Source organism: Scyliorhinus torazame, chromosome 14 (assembly GCF_047496885.1).
Source record: "Scyliorhinus torazame isolate Kashiwa2021f chromosome 14, sScyTor2.1, whole genome shotgun sequence".
In the NCBI taxonomy this organism is placed as follows: domain Eukaryota; kingdom Metazoa; phylum Chordata; class Chondrichthyes; order Carcharhiniformes; family Scyliorhinidae; genus Scyliorhinus; species Scyliorhinus torazame.
The window spans coordinates 115,320,151-115,343,852 of NC_092720.1; the positions used below are offsets into that span (position 1 = coordinate 115,320,151).

General features: G+C 46.1%; 1 protein-coding gene across 3 annotated transcripts in view; it reads right to left on the bottom strand.

Moving 5' to 3' along the window:
• The window catches only part of uggt1 (UDP-glucose glycoprotein glucosyltransferase 1), a 220,278-nt gene that overhangs the window by 50,060 nt on the left and 146,516 nt on the right, over window positions 1–23,702 (bottom strand). For all 3 annotated transcript variants that reach the window (XM_072474685.1, XM_072474684.1, XM_072474683.1), the window contains 4 exons: window positions 8,751–8,836; window positions 7,656–7,740; window positions 5,779–5,864; window positions 4,585–4,689 (listed from right to left, as the gene is read on the bottom strand). In XM_072474685.1, the coding sequence (XP_072330786.1) occupies window positions 4,585–4,689; window positions 5,779–5,864; window positions 7,656–7,740; window positions 8,751–8,836 (362 nt within the window). The remainder of the gene's footprint in view (window positions 1–4,584; window positions 4,690–5,778; window positions 5,865–7,655; window positions 7,741–8,750; window positions 8,837–23,702) is intronic.

Consider the following 23,702-nt stretch of genomic DNA (forward strand, 5'->3'; position numbering starts at 1 on the left):
ACCTAACCGTGCGAATTAACCTTCTGTGCGACACCTTATCAAATGCCTTCCAGAAGTCCAGATATACTTGGCGGGATTCTCAGTTAGAGACTAAGTGTTGACGCCGGGGCAGGATTTGTGGACTTCCACGACAGCAATACTGGCGCCCCACCTGGACTGATTCAGCGACTGTGGAGGGGCTAGCACAAACACTACATTGAACACAATCGATTCCAATGAGAAACGGTGCGGGATTCACCACTGATGGGTCAGCTGGGGTCAGAGGGCATCTGGACGGAGACCCATATGACCTGTGGCCCCAAGTTCACAGTGGGCAGTCAGCGGCATGCGCAGCTGCATGGCTGCGTTGCAGGCCGCGGCAATACTGCTCCGCGCCCGTCCACTCCGGCCCCACAGCCCACCTCCTGGCCACACCCCGTTACTCACGCTGGCCCTGGCAGAAGCTCCCCAGCCAGCAGGATGACTGTCAGCAAACTATGGCGATGTTGGACACTTTCCCTACCGTCTCTCTCTCTCTCTCTCCCTCAGCAGCCACGGCGCCTGTTGCACAATTTGTAAAAGCACAAGTGAGCCTCACCATCGGGAATTCGCCCCAGTGGTTGCGGAGATCGCAGAGGCCCCGGAGAATACCGGGTCAGGCCTGCTAATGATATGCCAACAGTGTTTATTGTATGTGCATTGATGCCGCTGTCGAGGCAAAAGAGGATTGAAATTTGGTGTGAAACTGGCACCCACCACAATTTTGACGTCAAAACAGATTCTCCGACAAATCGCGTACCCACTTCCAGTGGCGACCGACGGTAAATCCCATCTACAGGAACCCCATTATCCACTTTGCTTGTTACATCTTCGGAAAACTCTAGCAAATTAGTCAGACATGATTTGCCCTTCATAAAACTATGCTGACTCTGATGGATAGCATTTTGGCTTTCCAATATCCTGATATTACTTCCTTGAGAACTGATTCTAACAATTTCCCAGCAGATGTTAAATTAACTGGTCTGTAATTTGCCACATTCTGCCTTTCTCTCTTTTTGTATAAGGGCGTAATGTTAGCATTTATCCAATCCACTGGAACCTTTCTCGTGTCCAGGGAATTTGGAATATTATAACCAATGGATCCACTATCTCCGCTCCCACTTCCCGAGGATGTAGGCTATCAGGCCCAGGGGATTTGTCTGCCCTCAATCCCAATAGTTTGTTGTGTACCATTTCCCTTTTGATGTTGATTGTTCCAAGTTCCTCCCTTTCTATTACCTCTGAATTGCCCGTTCCTATAGGAATGGTACTAGTGTCCTCCATTGTGAAAACTGAGGTAAAGTATTGATTTAGCAAATTTGCCATTTGTGTTCCCCACTATTAACTCACCAGTTTCATCTTCCAAGGGGCCAACATTCGCTTTAGCAACTCTCTTCCTTTTTATGTTCTTATAGAAACTTTGTTATTTTGTGTTAGTTTCCTATCTTAATTTACCTTCACTCTTTTTATTACTTTTTTAATGTCCCTTTGTTTATATTTGAAAGTTTCCCAATCTTCCAGCCTGCCACAGGCCTTTGCAATACGATATCATAGCTTGGTTTTTGTCTTTATACAAAGAATACAGCACAGAATCAGGCTCTTTGGCCCTTCAAGCATGTACCAGTCATGATACTACCCTTGCCAAAACCCTCAGCACTTCCTAGTGTCGTATCCCTCTGTACCCATCCTATCCATGAAGATATTGTCCTTGACCTCCTTGTTTAGCCATGGATGTTTTTTTCACCCCTTTTACGATCTTTCTTCCTCACTGGGATATATTTTAGTTGCGAGGAATTGAATATCTCCTTAAACGACTGGCACTGCTCATCAGCTGTCCTACCTTTTAGCTTTTCTGCCCACTCTATCCGGACCAAATCTGTCCTTATGCCTATGCAATTTCCTTTGTTTAATTCCAGAATACTAGTATGGGACTCCACTTTCTCACCCCCAAACTAAATTTTGAATTCAACCATATTATGGTCACTACTCCCTAAAGGATCCTTAACTATGAGGTCATTAATTAATCCCTCCTCATTACACGATACCAAATCCAGAGTTGCCTGCTCCATGGTTGGTTCCCCAGTATACTGTTCTAAGAAACAACCTAATTTTTATGGAATGTGGGTGTTGCTGGCTAAGCTAGCATTTGTTGCCTGTCCCTAATTGCTCTTGAGAATGTTGTGGTGAGCTCCCTTCTTGAACCGCTGCAGTTCATGTGATGTCAGTACACCCATTGTGCTATTAGGGAGGGGGGTTCCAGGATTTTGGCCCAGTGTCAGTGAAGGAACAGCGATATATTTCCAAGTCAGGATGGTGAGTGACTTGGAGGGGAATTTCCAAGTGGTGGTGTTCCCATGTATCTGCTGTCCTTGTTCTTCTAGATGGTAGAGATCGGGGGTTTGGTGGTGCTGCCTAAGGAGCCTTGTAGCCATCTCAGATGACCACCTGCAAAGGAGTGGGAATTATGGCCAACCCAGGACTCAGAGCTTGTGTGTGTATTTGCAACCCAGATAGCTAGACGCGATCGAAACTGCCGATCGTTTGCATTCTAATGGCCCATTTCCCCCGAACAAAAGAACTGTACTCAGGTAACCGATACAGATACAGACTAATCAGCGCCACTCCCTTTACTCAGGGAGCCCAAACAGCCAAGGTCAATGACCGCTAAGGACACGCCCAGACATCAATGCACCCGCCCCCTTTATTGGCCAAAATCGAAGGCAGTGATCGAAGCTTGTCGAATTATTGGGTCCAAGTTCAGGACCGCCCCAAAGAGCGCAAAATCCCAGAGGGAAAAGAAGAGACATAGCCATGTGCTCGGTCTCTCTTAGATCCGGCCTATGCCAACCCAAGTGCAGTATAACAACCAGACAGACAAGTTCAAGACCAACGATCACTACCAGATGGATGAGCCCAGCAGAAACAGAGCCACTTCTTCCACCCAGCCACTCAAGATCCGGACAAAGGCCTTGTCCATCTGCATGGAGCCAGTTGCCCTGAAGTTAAGTATAGGTTATTGTAGTTGTTAGGTGTAGTTTAACTTGTAGTGTTTTGTGTTGCATGTCAAAGTAATCCTTGTGTGTAAATAAACCATCTTTGAACTTGAACTGACTAACTGCTTGTGTGGTCCTTTGATCGATATCCGGTTGTAGATGGTGTACACTGCTGCTACTGTGCGGCAGTGGTGGAGGGAGTGGAAAGGGTGCCTGTCAAGCAGGCTGCTTTCTCTTAGATAGTGTCAAGCTTCTTGACTGCTGTTGGAGCTGCACCCATTCAGGCAACTGGGGAGTATTCCATCACACTCCTGATTTGTGTCTTGTAGGTGGTGGATAGGCTTTGGGGAGTCAGGAGGTGAGTTACTTACCGCAGGATTCCTAACCTCTGACCTGCTCTTGCAGCCACAGTATTAGTATGGCTAGTCCAGTTCAGTTTCTGATCAACGGTAACTCCGGGGACGCTGATCGTAGGGGATTCAGTGATGGTAATGAGCATCAGGTTATTCTGTGGTGTAATTTCACAAGCACCACAGTCCCCTTTCTCTTCCCCCCCCCCCCCCCCCCAAGTTCCTCGTTGACAAGTCTATTGTTCAGGTACGAGGTTGGTGCATAAATGCAGACTGCGAACGGGCAGCACGGTAGCATAGCGGTTAGCACAATTGCTTCACTGCTCCAGGGTCCCAGGTTTGATACCCGGCTTGGGTCACTGTCTGTGGTCTGTGCGGAGTCAGCATGTTCTCCCGTGTGTGCGTGGGTTTCCTCCGGGTGCTCCGGTTTCCTCCCACAGTCCAAAGATGTGCAGGTTAAGTGGACTGGCCATGCTAAATTTCCCTTAATGTTGGGTGGGGTTACTGGGTTATGGGGATAGGGTGGAGGTGTGGGCTTGGGTAGGATGCTCTTTCCAAGAGACGGTGCAGACTCGATGGGCCGAATGGTCTCCTTCTGCACTGCAAATTCTATGATGATTCAAATGTCAGAAAGCTACTTGACAGTAGGAGAGGAATGGAAATTATAACTAAGTCCAGTCCTGACCTCATAGCGATGGTTTCTAGCAAAGGCAGCTGCAAAGTGGAATTAGGAATCTTAACAGGTGCAAATCATGACAACTTCACGATGCCCAGACTGCGATCAGCCAATGTAACAACGCCATGATGCCCATCCTGAAACTTCACTGATCCCTCAGGGCCAGAGCCATACCACATAGTGGTCATGACCACTGAACCATCAGGGCAGCCTTAATGCTTTCCTTTGTATGGATATTATTGGTTCTTCAGTAAATTGAGATACCTAATACAGCTTGGCCCAAAGATCACATGGCTCCTGAAACTTAATTTACAGGATCACACCAATCCAAACTCTCAAAGCTGTACTTCAGACATGCCCCCAAGTTTTCTTTCTGCTGCACTGTCTCCCCACAAATGAACTTTGTGAAGACTTATTTCTGCATACACTTAAAAACATTCTAGTGACATTGAACTGAATCTTGTGCTGAAATCTGAGGATACATAAAATTCCTGGAAGCCAAAAATGAAACTACTAAAGGGTGATCAGGGAGAGATATTCAACTGACCTCAAGAACCTCTCATAAAGGTGGCCTGATGCAACTGAAAATATATTGATGACATCTTCCTTATCCAATTTCAGTTCTTCAGGTTTTGGGCCTCCAGTTAATCCTCTGTGAAAAGAAACAATTATTAATTATGTTCAATTTCTTTTTTTAAAATCTGCTAGAGATTGGAACCAAATGGGGTGCTTTACATTGCATTCAATGCTACCTCTACATTTAGTGAGTATGTTGTTGACAGTGATACCTGAAATAGACATTTTATGAGGGGCAGCACAGTGGCGCATTGGTTAGCACTGCTGTCTAACGGCACTGAGGACCCGGGTCCGATCCCGGCCCAGGGCACTGTCCGTGTGGAGTTTGCACATTCTCCCAGTGTCTGAGAGGGTCTCACCCCCACAACCCAAAGATGTGCAGGGTAGATGGACTGGCCTCGCTAAATTGCCCTTTAATTGGAAAAAAAAATTGAGTACTTTAAATCTCTTAAAAATATAATTTATTCCATTTCCCAATATTTAATATCCCTGAATAAATTTTTTTAAATCACCAAAATAAAGATTTAGAGAGGAAAAGCCATTTAACCTCACAATCCTCTTCATTATCCAAATCATTTTTCTAAGGCAAATTAATCTCTTTCCCATCCTGAACCTGAGTTCTCTACATCATGCGGAATCATGCCGAATGTATCAAAGCGATAAAGAATTCAGAATTTGCCGCAATCGTCAGTCATTTATTTCATCAGTTAACAATGTTAAGAAATTGCTCTTGAAGTAACTTTTATCTCTATCTTACATTCTTCCACCTCCTTATAATCTCTAGAGAGCATGAAGACCAACACCAACAACGCACATACCCTAAACTAGAAAGCAGGCTAACAATAAAAAATTAACAAAGTTTTAAAAATAATTTAAATTTCCCAACAGCAAGCACCGTGGAAAGTCTACGTAATAGTTGACCCATAAATAAAGTATTTACTTGTCCCTACCTCAGCTTAATGCATATGTTCCTATGTGCGTGTGTAAAGAAGTGGAAGCAGTGCACGTGTAAATGAGGGTACAAGAGTTGGCAGAAATATGGACAGAATTGCTGCACTCTGGATTTTTCCAGTTGGGAATTTTTGCGTATACAACTTTAAATTCTTTATATAGTGCTCATTATCATGTTAATAATATCTCTACAGGTCCAAAAGGGTTAATTGACCTCTTAATGGATTCCCAGAAGCCTTCGTTTTCAGCATTTCCATCGCTGAGGAGTTCCTCATTCATTTTGTCAGCTTTCTTTTGTACCTGCAGAGCCAGAGAAAGACACTTGACGCTCTCTGGACCTCATTGTAATACATTTTGGACAAAGTATAGTTTCTATGCATTGAACAACTAATGACCTTAATAAAGTAAAGGATGTAGCTTAGTGCAAAGTAGTCCTGTATTACAATAATGACTACATTTCAACAGTAAAGTGCTACGAGACATCCAATGGTTGTGAAAAATACTATATAAACTGACGTCTTAGTGGCATGGTAGCACAGTGGTTAGCACTGCTGCCTCATGGCACCGAGGATCCAGGTTCGATCCCAGCCCGTGTGGAACTTGCACATTCTCCCAGTGTCTGCATGGATCTTTCCCCCACAACCCCAAGATGTGCAGGGTAGGTGGATTGGCCATGCTAAATTGCCCCTTATTTGAAAAAAAATTAAACAATTCTGAGAAGGAGTAGGCTATGGAACTCAGCACTGTAATGAATACCAAATAATCATGGGTTCTGGTTTGAGAAACATCTTAAATGACTATTATTGTGGCTTAATAGTAAATTTTGTATATTGCTTGTTTTCAAACTAACTAACACTTCCACAAATGTTCGAAGGGTATCCCCACAGCAGTGTGCATTGGGTTATACTGGGTACCACGATGATCATTTAAATCCACGTTTTCACAAGTGGCATCTTCTGGGAGGAGAGTGTGATACAAAAGATAAACAGCTTATGAATAAATCGCTTTGATAGTGAATCTCGTGACATAGATCAGAAATTGTCAGCTGTCTAACCACTCATCCTCAGCATGCCCTTCAAATTAAAATCATTTTAAGTGCCCTATGTGAATGGAAAAAGGGAGCCTAGAAAACCAACTTATTTGGGTTGATGTGCAGTGAGCTTTCCCTTGTCCTTGGTTCATAATTTATACCTAGACGTTAATTTCCTTCCTAAAAGCAAACTTGCTCAGATGACACGTGATTTGTAGTCAAATCTCTAATGTCAAGAGTCTACATGTCTATGTGATTATAGATTCAAATTCTGGGAACTGCAAGTTCCCACCCCTTGGAGAAATGCCAATTTGAGTCTCTAAATCAATGTCATCTTTAAATAATCCTTGATATAGGATTTTTCCATTGAGCAATCTGTTCATCAATTTCATTGGACTTAATGTAGAACAGAGGACCCCTTGTGTCACATCAACAACACTGTTCATCAATGGGACCTGTCTGTTCGAAGATCAATTATCATCAATTTCTTTTCCACCTTCCAAGATTCTGTGTTCCTTTTCCTACATCCTAACCAACCTCAGTTCCAATGAAGAGCTTAAAAGTGGGGCAGCACGGCGGTGCAGTGGTTAGCACTGCTGCCTCAAGGCACCGCAAACCCAGGTTCGATCCTGGCCCTGGATCACTGTCCGTGTGGAGTTTGCACTTCTCCCCGTGTTTGCGTGGGTTTCGCCCCCACAACCCAAAAGATATGCAGGATAGGTGGATTGGCCACGCTAAATTGCCCCTTAATTGAAAAAAATGATTGGGGACTCGAAATTTATTTTTTTAAAAAGAGTTTAAAAGTCTGCATTGTTAACCCTTTCCAGGTTTTAACAATCTTGCTGTACATTTCTTTTAATTTGGTTTCCTTGTAGAAACATTCCAGTTCGACATTTGTTCTCTAACTAAATAACACATTGCACAAGCGCATAGAAACAGTGTACAGAGTTACTTAAAAAACTAAACCAAGTCAACAAGAACAAATTTTACAAGCTATGTAGTTTTGAATAAACAACCATTTTCTCCTTTTCACCCTAATTTAAACACTGCAGCACATATACCTTCACTTTAATAATTTTGCTCTTGAAGCTATTAAGAACCACAGTCACTTCATCAGTCCCAGCTGGAGAGTCCGTTCCATCGTGGCTGAATGATGAGAGATGAAAATCATACATTTAAAAGGAGATAGGATAACAAAATATTTAAAAATAGTTAATAATTACAATTTTTGTCAGAGTTCAAAACATTATCAGTAATGCAATATCACAAGATTCTAAACATCTCACATGCCTGTCATCATTTGTTGGCTTCCCTGCTGACGTGCTGGTTCCTAGTGGATAAACTAAATAAAAGGTAGAACAGGCGGCTGAGCAAACCGATTCAGTCATTAGCTAAGCCAGCAAATTTATTCACTGAGTAGCTGAGCCACACAAGACAAGTTTTACTCTCTGGTCAATACAAACTATTCCCTGGTGGCAGTTACACTGGTGTCAGCACGAGGTTAATGGACGGGGGCCAGTTTCATGAAGTTCATTGGGGATTGGCATAATTTTGCTCCTTTTTACTGCTCCCATGAATAAAAATCCCACTATCATGGTCAACACTTGCACATTAAAATGCCTACTTTAATACTGCAGGGGTGGCAATCTCCACAGAACCACGGCTCAGCAAGGAGCCAAGTCAGTCAAGGGAGATGAGAAAAGGAGAAAATAGTAAAACACACAAAGGCAATATCAGCTGCACTGATAAGAAACCTTTTAAAATATGCGTACATAATTCCTTTGAGGTGCAGAGAAGCCTGGATACATCATAAAAAATAGCCTAAAAATATGACCGCATTGTGTTTTTAAACAGAGTGCAGACAGAGCACAGCGGCATCGATCTTCAAATGATGCAGCTGTCATTTTGAAACAGGTCCTTAAAAGGAGCCTGGAGTGCATTATCAAAATCAGTTCACCGTATGCAAGAATGTGTGCCTATTTTGCCTGGAAGGTGAAGCAAGTGCTTGAGTGGGTTGACGTTGAATACCATCTTCAGCCACACTGTTAAGGTACTCCTTTTATAAACGTAAAAAAATCAGTCTCCTGTCTTATTGCGTAGTTGATGTTAAGCAGGCTTCCACAGTAGTTAGAGTCAATACTGTTCTGCTTATGTACCTGTAAATTTTATAAATATCTTCTGATCTTCCCTTCCTTAGACTGAGCACCCAAGCACCAGGATTGGCTTTTAACTGGAAATAGCCCTGTTAAGAAAAGCAACATTGATATTTAGGTTCAGTGCAGTCACTTTGGTTTGCAGGACACATTGCCAAATTTACTGCAATCTTTCAGGTAAAAAGTAAATTTAACTCTGCCAACTAAGCTCCCTAGAATTGGCAGTGAACTTTAAGTACAGGGTAGAAGGGTTGAGTGTAAAATAATTGGTTCCAGGAGTTTGGAAAGTGAAAGATTGAGAGAGCTGAGGAATTAGAAAAATCTTTTTTGAGCAGAATGCAACGAACAATGATTTTGAGTGATGTAGAAATTCATCAAGAAAATGAAAGGGCCATGATCTCTGGCCTGTTTTGAGAGTAGCATCACATAGGATTGGAACAGGGAGGGAGTGGACCTGTGTTGGAAGGATGTGCGTTTAAGCAGGATCTGAAAGTACACAGAGCTGGATTCTCCATTTTTGGGACTATGTCCCCAAGCCGTCGTGAAAACTGTGTTTAGCGGGATTCTCCGAGCCTCCGCGTTTAAGGGGGTGCGGTGAATGGGGCGTCAGACCCACGATCGGGTCCGACATCTTCCCGCGATTCCTCCAAGGACAGAAGAATTGGCGGCAGTCACGCGTGCGTGGTCAACGCGCCGACAGTCGGGGGCCACTGAAAGCGGCCCCCGCGGCAATTCTCAGCCGGCAGCTCGTCGAGTTCCCGCCGGCGTGGCTCCCTCATGGTTCACCCGGCGGGCACTCAGAGTGGCAGCTGCGGGCCCAATCCGTGGCCGCCCTGGTGGGGGGACGGGGGGATCCGTCACCGGGGAGGGGCCTCCAGGACGCCCAGGGTTCTGATCGGGGGCCACCGATCGGCAGAAGCGCGCGATCTGGGGGGGGGGGGGGGGGGGAGCCTAAATTGTTGGGGCCGGCTTGCTATTTGGATCCGCCATGTTGCGCGGGGCAGCCACCACAGGCGGCCAGTGTGCACATGTACGGACCCGCAGCCTGATGTGCAGGGCCCTGTATCGGAAGCTGGATCTGCACGGAGCACTCTGAGGCCCTGCAAGCCCCTTCAAAACGGGGAATCACTCTGGACGTTCTCCAAGAATGTCCAGAGTGATTCGCGCCCATTTTCTCGCGGGGTGGGGACATAGCCCATTTTTAAAGAATTCCGCCTGTGGTCTTTTACGCCAGGAAAACTGGCGTCAAAAGGCCACAGATTCACCATCTTGCAGTAGGCGAGCAGGCAGCTGTCGTGGAGCTCGCAGCTCCAGCTGCTGATACTGCTCCCCTGCACTTTTGGGTCAGAGGCCACGCATGCGCACAGTGGCGGCCTCCAGAGGCCGTGCCATGCTCCATGGCGGACGCAGCCTGCAGACCTGGACTGACGAAATAGTGCCCCACATCGCAGCTCGCCTGACCCGGACCGCCCCCAGTCTTGAATGAAGCCCCCCGCCCTTCGAACGGCCCTCCCCTGACTGAGTCTGTAGCCGCTATGCGAGTTTCCCGAATGACAGGACCATATTAGAACCATGCTGTTGGAAATTCGGCTGATCGGGGACAGAGAATAGCAGGGCAGGCCTCAGGTAATGGCCTGAGGTAGTGGATACTCGGCACAACGTACTCCCTGAATATGCCACTTTTCAGGGGGTTGGAGAATAGCGTAAATAGCGCTGGTCCCGATTTCGTGCGGGAAAAAGGATTCTCCACCCAGTCACCGAACGCGATTTCGGCGTCGGGGTGTGGAGAATCCAGCCCACAATGTTTAAGCCTGCAGTGGAGTGAGTGAAGCTGGAATAGTTGAATCAGGTGTGCCAAGGGGATAGCAGAAGCAAACATGGAGCACTGACAGGATGAGGAATAAAGCACTGTGGAAGAGAAGGAAGATTTCATGTGGAACCAAGCGTGAATGCAATTGCAGGCTTGCTCAGATCACATGATAATCCGCTCAATTCAAGAACAGAGCAAGATCTGCAGGAAACAAAAAGTGCATTTATTTTAATTCATTGGATGTGAGCGTTGCTGGTTGGGCCAGTATTTATTACCCATCCCTGAGGGCATTTGAGAGTCAAGCACATTGCTATGGATCTGGAATAACATGTAGGCCAGACCAGAGAAGGACGACAGATTTCCTTCCCAAAAGGGCATTAGTGAACCAGATGGGTTTTTACGTTGACAATCAACGATGGTTTCATGGTCATCATTGCACTTTTAATTCCAACGTTTTATTGAATTCAAATTTCATCATCTGCTGTGGTGAGATTCGAACCCGGTGAGATTACTCAGAGTCTCAGGATTACCAGTCCAGCGATAATACCATTACACCACTGCCTCACCAAATACAGCAGCACCAAGGGCGAGAGGAGGATATTTAACTTCTATAGAAATCTGCAATTTAAAGCCTAATGAAATCATTGTCGACACCCACCTCATTCACTAATTTCCTTACTTGGTCTGTCCTGCACGTGACTCCACAGCAATGTGACTGACTCTCAAATGCACTGTGAAATGGAGGGCAGTTAGGGACAGCCAATAAATGCTGGCCCTGCCAGCGACACTCACATCCCGTAAAATGATTTTTAAAAAACAGAATGAGACCAGCAGGGAACATAAAAGATTGGCGGGAGAAGCAGTGACAGCAAAAAAAGACCAGCGGGGGGGAAATAAGAGCTAAATCAGAGGGGAGCATGAAAGAGAGTGACAAATGCATAGGTTCAGAGCCCACTAATTGTGTTCCAAAAATATCTTATTGCGATGTCAGAGAAAAATACATAAGTGATTGGTTGTTCAGTACTTTTCCTCTTCTCTCTCTCCCAACTCTTAGAAGAAAAACTAAAAATTGCAATCGGGGTGACAATACAGATGTATGAATAAGAGTACAAGAACAGTGCAGATCTAGATGCAATAACTGATCGGCACTGGGTGTGATTTAACCCAAAATTTTCTAAGTGTGGCAGTGAGCTTCCCGATGCTCAGCCGTTCAGGCCGTCACTGCTATAAAACGTTAATTGGTCCACTTAACGAGGCCCATGGGCTTCTAGCTGCAAATCATGGTCCCGCTGGCTGATTAGTTGGGGTCGCGCTTGCCTCCATACTCCACATGCACCCCCCATATGGCTCACTCCCCTTGGCCCCTCCTCCAATCCCCAAGAACTACCACCCCCCACGCGATGAACCACACGTGCGGCTAACAATGCCCCCTCTGTGTCCCCCACAGAAGACGGTGGCCCACAACTGACAGGAGAGGGCCTAGATGGGTGGCAGAGTGCCAGACATCAGAGTCCTGAGGAACGGGCCAGAAGGTCACAGCTGACAACCGAGCAGTGATCACCACAGAGGTCGGCTCACAGCGCAGAGGTGAGGATCCGACAGCCCCCACCCAAGATGACCTGTTAAATGTGAGTTGCTAATGCCATACAGACTGACCCATCCCTCCGACTGACCACATGTCCATTCTCCCGCATGACCAGCAGCCGATGGAGCCGGCCCATCCGGGGTTGCCCCGGCACAGTTGTCATCCCCACCCTCCACCGGTGCAGAGACGCACACCTCGGTGGTCAACAGTAGTGGTCAGGCTTCTGAGCACATTCTGGTGAGCACTACATCGCTGCTGATGCACATTAGGTGGAGGCAGGAACCCCCAGGTGAGACAGCAGTTGGGAGGTCCGCTGGATCCCAGGACCTAGCTGGGTCCCAGTCAGGTGCTAAGCCTCTGGAACAGGTTTATCCGGAGCTGATACAGATGGTAGGTGCGGCCGTGGTATTCAGAGGAGACTGTCAGTGACACTACAGCAGGTCCATAGCCAATTGGAGAAATCCCAGAGGCTACCAATGCAGGAGATGGCGCCAGCAATTCATAGCACCGAGACCAACACCACTAGGGTGGCGACCGCAGTGGAGAGTCTGGTGCATGACATTGGCAGCATGAGTGGAGGTGTACACGGCTTGGCTCAGTCGGTGACGACTATCACTGGCTGCCTTGACAGCATGTCCCAGTCACAGGGGACGTCACCCAGTACGAGGTGTACCTGGATGACGCACTGCGGAGCATGTCCCAGTCTCAAGTGGGCATAGCCGAGGTGCCCCAGAGCATGTCCCAGACAGAGGAGTATTGGCGAGGGCGTCGCCACAATGCTGCAGACATTGGGGAGCCACCAAGGCTATATTCAACTGCCCCTCCGTTCTAACATGAACCCCAGGGCCCATTGGACTCTGACCGGGAGGAGGGCACGCTCGATGTCAACCTGGAGCCATCCTATGGAGTGGCGAGTTCCACCCCCGACAACAGCGCATCTCACAGCCAGCACCCAGTACAGTGTGGCAAGGCAGGGCATGTGCCTCCGGCAAGTGTGCCAGGACCCTCTGGCCCCAAAGGGTGTCGGCCAGGAGCACCGAAGACCAAGGGACGCGGAAAGCAGCAGGCTGCCTCCACTTCTGATGTGCACCTGAGGACACACCTACACACAGTGGTAGAGCACGTCGGGGATCACTGAGGTGGCACGGGGGGGGGGGGGGGTAAGGGGTGGAGGGAAGGTCTGGGAGGGGTGAGGAAAGCAGGCCGGCACCACTGGGAGTGTGTGGCAGCTGGGGACACTTATGTACATCATTAAAATCTGTTGACCTCGACTAATATGACACCTCTGGCGCTTTCTTCCACAATGCAGATCGAGCACCAATCGCATGCTCCATCTCCCCGGTCATGGAGGTCCTGGGCTCCTCTCACTTCCCCCCCTCCCCCCTTCCCCCTTCCCCCTTCCCTTTCCCTCTCCCCCCCCCCCCCCCCGTCCTCCCCCCCTTCCCTCAATGGACACCAGGCTAGCAAGAGATTTACTCTCATACAGGACAACGCCACACACAGTAACCGAGGTGGCCCCCGCTGAGATGTTAATGGATTGTCAGCTTCATAGACAACTGAGTTTGATTATCCCGGACATTGGCACGAAGGTGCACCATAACCAAGATTTGCAAGGGCTTTGTCCAATTCGACGCAATCTCTTTGGCACTTTGCACCTGACGATGCAGTGTTCATTCGTAACTTCAACGACGGTGTTCGCTGGCTTTCTGGAACAGTCTCTTACCAAGTTTGGGTCCGGGGGCAACTGATACAACGGCATTTGGATCACATTTGCTCACGCTGGTTACTCCCTCTCCGGTTCCATTGCCAAACCAGCCTCCATGTGACACCGACATGCCCGACGTTGTATCTTCCGACTCTGAAATGGAGACCCCTGATATCTTGGTCGCCGATCGTCCGCCACAGCATTATTGCCGCAGATGTTGTTCACCGGAATACGGAGATCGATCCAGCGCAATAACGATTCGCTAGAGCTGAAAACAATCCAGCGTCCTTTGCCTGCTCCTCATTCTCCGCCTCACTGGTCGTAGAGAGGTCTTCGGACTTGGGGGGGGGGGGGGGGGGGGGGGCAGCATAGCCCGCACAGGGCCTACAGGGTGGGAATGATTATCTTTACTGTGGTCCTTACGGAGTACGAGCTCCCCGCCAGGGGTGGGGCTTCTCTATTAACCTCTGTATAAAAGGTCGGCCAGTAAGGCACTGAGCAGAATAGGATCTATCGGGCAGTGTGTATATTGTGTTGTAAATAAAAGTCCGCCTCTTTATATTACTCAATGTGGAACCACAAGGGCAATAATCTCCGATTACTTTCTGAGCCATGAGTTAATCAGCATAGAGTTCATAAGATTAAAAGAGGTAAATGCGCGGCTCAAAGATGGGTGTGGGAGAAATGGGTTTGAATTCATGGGACATTGGCACCAGTACTGGGGAAAGAGGGAGCTGGTCTGTTTGGGTGGGCTCTACTTGAATCATGCTGCGACCAGCGACCTGGCAAATCAATAATTAGGGCAGTAGTTCGGGCTTTAAACTAAATGGTGGGATTGTGGGGGGCTCAGTTGAATGGAAATGTTTTAAAATAAAAGCGTTACGAGAAGGTACATGTTAACGATTATGTTCATTGTTACCAGATATTGAAAAGAAAGGACAAAGCGTGTGAATGTTACATTACACCAGGAAATTGTACAAGAGTAGGGAAAATTACTAATTGGACAAACGTAAAGGCTTTGTATCTGAATGTGTGTAGCATTCGGAATAAAACTAATGCATTAACAGCACAAATAGAGACAAAGGAGTATGATTTGGTGATCATTACTGAAGCATGGTTGTGATGAATGTAAGAAATTAACATTTTTTGCAGTAATGTTATTAAAACCTGGGTTAAGATGCATACAGACAGTATGTCTGCTAAAGTTGTGATTAAGGGGTCGTAGAAATGAGGTAATCATTGATTTTGCAGGTGATGTGTTCTGATAATAGAATATTGTTTACATTTAAAGGACAACTGGGGTGTAGATACTTTTTTATTGATAGTAAAACCGCATGTCTCATCTACAGAGAGAAGTCTGCAAATGCTGCAATGGTACCAAGTTAAAACGCCATTTAGACAAAACATCTTGCAAACAAAGACATTTGTATTTCAAGTGCTTTAAAAAACAAAACCTGAAGTACTCCCAATATCTGATGGAGCGTGTGTCGGTATCGGAAAAAGATCAAGTGGCAAGTTACCTGGTAAATGTAAGTAAATGTGATGTTAATGAACAATAGATACAGCTAAACAGAAGTGGGTGTGCCGTGGAATTGTTTGTCTCAGTGAAGTGTTCCGTGTTACTGAAAAGGTTAGGAACAATATGTTGTCGAACCAAGCAGGTAACAGGCTATTTTGGATTTAGTATTGCACAATGAGATGGGATTAATGATCTTGTCGTAATACGAGCTCAGGAAGAGTGATCATTGCATGCTTGAATTTCAAATTCAGTTTGAGGGCAATAAACTGGAGTCCCACACTAGTGTTCTGGTGTTAAAGCAAGGTATTACAAAGGCATAAATACAGATTTGCCCCAAGTCAACTGGGCAGAAAGACTAAAAGGTAGGAAGGTTGATGAACAGTGGCAGACATTTTAGGAGATATTCATTTCCTCCCAACTAAACTTTATTCCAGAGAAGAAAGATTGTAAGAAGGGGGAAATGCATCTGTGGCTAAGCAAGGAGGTTAAAGATAAGAAAGACATACATTATTATAAAGGTCAGTGGTAGGCTCGAGGATTGACAAACTTTTAAATACAAACAAAGGGTTACTAAAAAGAAAAGTGGATAATGGGAGTTCTATTATTGTACTTTATCTAGACTTCCAGAAGGTGCTGTCTAAAAGGTTAATACACAAGCTAAGATCCCATGGGGGTGGGGGTAATGTCTTAGCTTGGATAGGGGATTGGCCAACCAACAGAAAGCAGAAAGTTGCGATAAATGGGTCTTTTTCTAGTTGGCAATCTGTAACTAGTGGGGTACCACAGGGTTCCATCCTCAGACCCCGACTATTTCCAATCAATATTAATGACTTGAAACCCAAAAGGGGGAGGGACAGAGCTGAAGGGGCTCCCGTTCAAAACGGGCCCAGAACAGATTCCATTACCTGGGGATCCAAATAGCCAGAGGCTGGACACAGATCCACAAGTTGAACCTGACCAGCCTGGTGGAGGAAGTAAAAGACCCTCAACGGTGGGGCTCACTCACACTTTCCCTGGCGGGAAGAGTGCAGACGATCAAGATGAACGTACTGCCAAGGTTCCTCTTCCTGTTTAGATCCATCCCGATCTTCATCCCCAAGGTCTTTTTCCAAAACGTAGACAGGCTAATCATGGAGTTTGTATGAGGGGGTAAGAACCTGAGAATTCCCAAACCGACACTGCAAAGAGGGAAAGTCAGAGGGGGCCTGGTTCTACCGAACCTACAATACTACCACTGGGCAGCAACGGCAGAAAAAGTGAGGGGATGGGTACAAGAACCCAACACAGATTGGGTACAAATGGAGGAGGCACTCTGTAAAGGAACAACTCTCCGGGCCCTGGCCACAGCAGCACTCCCATCCTCCTCAACAAGGTACACTAGAAGCCCAGTGGTAGCGGCCACGCTGAGAACGTAGACCCAGTTGAGACAGCATGTCGGGATATCCAAAATGTCCCCTATGGCCCCCATCTGCGCAATCACAGATTCCCCTAGCCATGCTAGATACCACCTTCAAAGGATGGAGGCGGGACGGGGGCACACTGACGGTCGGGGACTTCTACGTAGGGCGCAGACTGGCGACACTGGACGAATTGACGAGGAAGTGGAAACTAGCAAAAGGACAGGAATTGAGACACCTCCAAATAAAGCACTTCCTCCGCAAAGAGACAGTAGGGTACCCCTGGCCGCGAGGTTTGCTAGTGTCACACGGGAGGGTTTAAACTAGTATGGCAGGGGGGTGGGCACGCGAGCAATAGGTCAGAAGGTGAGAGCATTGAGGGAGAACTAGGGAATAGGGACAGTGTGGCTCTGAGGCAGAGCAGACGGGAAGAAGTTGCTGAACACAGCGGGTCTGGTGGCCTGAAGTGCATATGTTTTAATGCAAGGAGCATTACGGGTAAGGCAGATGAACTTAGAGCTTGGATTAGTACTTGGAACTATGATGTTGTTGCCATTACAGAGACCTGGTTGAGGGAAGGGCAGGATTGGCAGCTAAACGTTCCAGGATTTAGATGTTTCAGGCAGGATAGAGGGGGGTGTAAAAGGGGAGGTGGAGTTGCGCTACTTGTTCGGGAGAATATCACAGCTGTACTGCGAGAGGACACCTCAGAGGGCAGTGAGGCTATATGGGTAGAGATCAGGAATAAGAAGGGTGCAGTCACAATGTTGGGGGTTTACTACAGGCCTCCCAACAGCCAGCGGGAGATAGAGGAGCAGATAGGTAGACAGATTTTGGAAAAGAGTAAAAACAACAGGGTTGTGGTGATGGGAGACTTCAACTTCCCCAAATGGGACTCACTTAGTGCCAGGGGCTTAGACGGGGCGGAGTTTGTAAGGAGCATCCAGGAGGGCTTCTTAAAACAATATGTAGACAGTCCAACTAGGGAAGGGGCGGTACTGGACCTGGTATTGGGGAATGAGCCCGGCCAGGTGGTCGATGTTTCAGTAGGGGAGCATTTCGGTAACAGTGACCACAATTCAGTAAGTTTTAAAGTACTGGTGGACAAGGATAAGAGTGGTCCGAGGATGAATGTGCTAAATTGGGGGAAGGCTAATTATAACAATATTAGGCGGGAACTGAAGAACATAGATTGGGGGCGGATGTTTGAGGGCAAATCAACATCTGACATGTGGGAGGCTTTCAAGTGGCAGTTGAAAGGAATACAGGACTGGCATGTTCCTGTGAGGAAGAAAGATAAATACGGCAATTTTCGGGAACCTTGGATGACGAGTGATATTGTAGGCCTCGTCAAAAAGAAAAAGGAGGCATTTGTCAGGGCTAAAAGGCTGGGAACAGACGAAGCCTGCGTGGAATATAAGGAAAGTAGGAATGAACTTAAGCAAGGAGTCAGGAGGGCTAGAAGGGGTCACAAAAAGTCATTGGCAAATAGGGTTAAGGAAAATCCCAAGGCTTTTTACACGTACATAAAAAGCAAGAGGGTAGCCAGGGAAAGGGTTGGCCCACTGAAGGATAGGCAAGGAAATGGGCGAGGTACTAAATGAATACTTTGCATCAGTATTCACCAAAGAGAAGGAATTGGTAGATGTTGAGTCTGGAGAAGGGGGTGTAGATAGCCTGGGTCACATTGTGATCCAAAAAGACAAGGTGTTGGGTGTCTTAAAAAATATTAAGGTAGATAAGTCCCCAGGGCCTGATGGGATCTACCCCAGAATACTGAAGGAGGCTGGAGAGGAAATTGCTGAGGCCTTGACAGAAATCTTTGGATCCTCGCTGTCTTCAGGGGATGTCCCGGAGGACTGGAGAATAGCCAATGTTGTTCCTCTGTTTAAGAAGGGTAGCAAGGATAATCCCAGGAACTACAGGCCGGTGAGCCTTATTTCAGTGGTAGGGAAATTACTGGAGAGAATTCTTCGAGACAGGATCTACTCCAATTTGGAAGCAAATGGACGTATTAGTGAGAGGCAGCACGGTTTTGTGAAGGGGAGGTCGTGTCTCACTAACTTGATAGAGTTTTTCGAGGAGGTCACAAAGATGATTGATGCAAGTAGGGCAGTAGATGTTGTCTATATGGACTTCAGTAAGGCCTTTGACAAGGTCCCTCATGGTAGACTAGTACAAAAGGTGAAGTCACACGGGATCAGGGGTGAGCTGGCAAGGTGGATACAGAACTGGCTAGGCCATAGAAGGCAGAGAGTAGCAATGGAGGGATGCTTTTCTAATTGGAGGGCTGTGACCAGTGGTGTTCCACAGGGATCAGTGCTGGGACCTTTGCTCTTTGTAGTATATATAAATGATTTGGAGGAAAATGTAACTGGTCTGATTAGTAAGTTTGCAGACGACACAAAGGTTGGTGGAATTGCGGATAGCGATGAGGACTGTCGGAGGATACAGCAGGATTTAGATTGTCTGGAGACTTGGGCGGAGAGATGGCAGATGGAGTTTAATCCGGACAAATGTGAGGTAATGCATTTTGGAAGGTCTAATGCAGGTAGGGAATATACAGTGAATGGTAGAACCCTCAAGAGTATTGAAAGTCAAAGAGATCTAGGAGTACAGGTCCACAGGTCATTGAAAGGGGCAACACAGGTGGAGAAGGTAGTCAAGAAGGCATACGGCATGCTTGCCTTCATTGGCCGGGGCATTGAGTATAAGAATTGGCAAGTCATGTTGCAGCTGTATAGAACCTTAGTTAGGCCACACTTGGAGTATAGTGTTCAATTCTGGTCGCCACACTACCAGAAGGATGTGGAGGCTTTAGAGAGGGTGCAGAAGAGATTTACCAGAATGTTGCCTGGTATGGAGGGCATTAGCTATGAGGAGCGATTGAATAAACTCGGTTTGTTCTCACTGGAACGAAGGAGGTTGAGGGGAGACCTGATAGAGGTATATAAAATTATGAGGGGCATAGACAGAGTGGATAGTCAGAGGCTTTTCCCCAGGGTAGAGGGGTCAATTACTAGGGGGCATAGGTTTAAGGTGAGAGGGGCAAGGTTTAGAGTAGATGTACGAGGCAAGTTTTTTACGCAGAGGGTAGTGGGTGCCTGGAACTCGCTACCGGAGGAGGTAGTGGAAGCAGGGACGATAGGGACATTTAAGGGGCATCTTGACAAATATATGAATAGGATGGGAATAGAAGGATACGGACCCAGGAAGTGTAGAAGATTGTAGTTTAGTCAGGCAGCATGGTCGGCACGGGCTTGGAGGGCCGAAGGGCCTGTTCCTGTGCTGTACATTTCTTTGTTCTTTGTTGACCCCCAGAAAGCACACTACTCGAGGTCCTGCTAGGCACAAGCAGCGATAAGTGGTGCTGAAACCAATGGGGGGGGGGGGGGGGGCGATATCATAGGCCGATCCAGAGGGCAGCAAAATGCACATACAGTTAGCCAAATGAAGGACAAAACAAACCTCTTTGTAAAATAAAGCAAATTAGAGTGAGCAAGAAAAATGTAATGTATATAAGCAACAACTGTTTATAAATATGAGAAAAGCCAATAAAAAGCCCAGTGGTAGCAGCCACTGAATGCAGGGATAGAAGGTAATAGAGCCACATTTGCGGATGACACTAAAATAGGTGGGAAAGCAAGTTGCAATGAGGAAAACAGAAATTTATAAATGAATATGGATAGGGGAGTTGAGTGGGCCACAATTTGGCAGGTGGGAATCAAGGATAAGTGTGAGGTTATCCATTTTGGCCAGAGGAATACATAGACAACTTATTATCTAAATTGGGAGAAACTTCAAAATGCTTCAGTCCAGAGGGAAGTGGTTGTCCTTGTACCAGAATCACAGAAAGTCAGTATGCAAGTGCAGCAGGTAATATGGAAGACAAATGGAATTTTTGCATTCATTGCTAATGGAATAGAAAATATAAAAGTAGGGAGGTGCTCTTGCAATTGTCTAGGGCAATGGTGAGACCGCATCTGGAGTACTGCACACAGTTTTGGTTCCCTTACTTGAGGAAGCACATAAATGCATGCGGTTGAAAGAAGGTTCAATAGATGATTCCAGGGGTGAAGGACTTGTCTTATGAAGAGAGATTGAGCAGTTTAGACTTATACTCCCTGTGGTTTAGAAGAATGAGAGGAGATCTGATTGACATATACAAGATGCTAAAGGGGATTAATTGACTGGTTAGATGTAGAGTGGATGGTTCCACTTGTTGGACATTTTACCGTGAGAGGGAAAGGAGTGGCAGATTTATAATAGAAAGGAGGACGAATTAGTTCACTCAAAGGGTGGTGAATCAGTGCAATTTCCTACGCCAAACTGCAGTGGATGCCGAAACGCTAAACAAATTTGTGATCAATTTTTAATTAGTAGCAGGATGAAGGGTTATGGAGAACGGGCAGGAAAGTGAAGATGAAGATGAGGCAGAGAGGATATCAGCCAAGATTGTTTTGAACGGCGGCACAGGATCGAGGGTCTGAATTTCCTACTCCTGCTCCTAGTTCTTATGTTTTTACATCGCATTGAGGAAGAAAGATGCACCATCTTTCATAACTAACGAAGGAAGTTGAGAATGGTATCAAATTGAAAGAAAAGGTTCACAAAGCTGTGAAGATTAGTGGCAGACCAAATTATTGGGAAGATTTTAGATGACTAACAAAATACAGAAAGAAACATTAGACTGTCAGAATAAACAAGCAAGAAATATAAAAACAGACAGTAAAAGCTTCTACAAAGAAAAAGAATAGCTCAAGTTAATATTGGTCCTTTGGAGGGTGACATTGGGCAATTAATAATGGGAAACAAGGAAATAGCAGAGGCATTTTAGTAATTTGCCCTAAGTGTAGAGGACCTAAAAGGTATATCAAGAATAATTAGGGCAGCACGGTAGCACAAGTGGATAGCACTGTGGCTTCACAACACCAGGGTCCTAGGTTTGATTCCCCGCTGGGTCACTGTGCGGAGTCTGCACGTTCTCCCCATGTCTGTGTGGGTTTCCTCTGGGTGCTCCGGTTTCCTCCCACAGTCCAAAGACGTGCAGGTTAGGTCGACTGGCCATGATAAATTGCCCTTCGTGACCAAAAAGGTTAGGAGGGGTTATTTTATTGCGGGGATAGGGTGGAAGTGAGAGCTTAAGTGGGTCGGTGCAGACTCGATGGGCCGAATGGCCTCCTTCTGCACGTATGTTCTATGCTCTAATAATAGAAAACCAAGAGGCAAAAGGGAAGGAGGAATTTAAAAGAACGATGCAGTGGCAGAGATAGTGGATACATTGATTGTAATCTTTCAACGGTCGAAGCAGATTAGAAAAAGTCAAATGTGACGCCACTAGTAAATAAAGGAATGAGACAGAAAGCAGGAAACTATAAGCCAGTTAACCTACATCTGTCAATGAGAAATTGCTGGAATAAATTATTAAGGAAGTCGTCGCAACACATTTGTAAAATCATACCACAAATGCAAAACAGAGTGAAAGGGAAATCGGTTTGACAAATTTTGAGTTCTTTGCGGATGTGACAAGCACGGTGAATAAAGAGGAACCAGTAGATTTAGTGCTTTTCGACTTCCAAATGGCATTCAAAAATGTGCCACTTTAAAGGTTACTGCACAAGATAAGAGCTTACGGTGTTGGGGCTGATATGTTAGTGTGGATTGGCTAAACGACCAGAAACAGGAGAGTCAGGATAAATGGATCATTTCCAACTTGGCAAACTGTAACAAGTGGAGTTCCACAGGGTTCAGTGCTGGGGCCTCAACTACTTACAATCTATATTAATGACTAAGTTGAAGTGACTGATTGTATTGTAACCAAATTTGTTGACAAGATAAAAATAGGCAGATAAGCAAGTGGTGAGAAGGATCCAAAAAATCTGAAAAGGATGTAGATAGGTTAAATGAGCGGGCAAAAACATGGCAGAGTGAAAATGTGAAGTTGTCCATTTTGGCAGGAAGAATGAAAAGCAGAAAATTATTCAAATGACAAGAGAATTCTGCAGTAGAGAGCGATCTGGGTGTCCTCACACACAAATCTTCCCGCAGAGATATAGCAAGTATTTAGGAAGGCAAATGGTGTGTTGGCCTTTATTACAAGGGAGAAATAGTATTAAAGTAGGGAAGTCTTGCTACGACTATACACGGTATTGGTGAAACTACACCTCGAGTACAGTGTGCAGCTTTGGTCTTCTTACTTAAGGAGGGATATCCCTGATTGGTAGTAGTTGAGTGAAGGTTCACAAGGTTGATTCCTGGGATGAAGAGGTTGTCTAATGAGGAAAGGTTGGGGCTATGCACAACGGAGTTTTGAAGAATGAGAGGTGACCTATCTGAAATATACAAGATTCTGTGGGGGCTTCATTGGGTAGATGCTGAGAGGATGTTTCCTCTCATGGGGGAATTTAGAACTAGGCAGTTTAAACATAAGAGGTCACCCAGTTAAGACTGAGATTAGGAGAAATTTTGTTCTCTGAGAGTTGTTGGTATTTGCAATTCTGTTCCAGAGAGCAGTGAAGGCTGAGTCATGGAGTGTTGTGAACCTGAATCTCAGAGAAATTAGTTTATTCCAACAACTGTGGTTGAATATCTTTTTATAAATACATTTATCGTGTCCAATTCATTATTCCCAATTAAGGGGCAATTTAGCGTGGCCAATCCACCTACCCTGCACATCTTTGGGTTGTGAGGGCAAAACCCACACAAACACGGGGAAAATGTGCAAACTCCACATGGAGAGTGACCCAGAGCCAGGATCGAACCTGCGCCACCGTGCCGCCCCGGTTGAATTTCTTTTGAGGTGCAGGTGGTGGGGAAGGATAGAACCAACTAGAAAGGAGAGAACTAAATTTAACTAATGAAAATGTAACGGCAATTAATGCAAGAGGAAGAAAACAATGGATTTTGACAGCAGTTCATACCTGTGGATAAATTGATAGA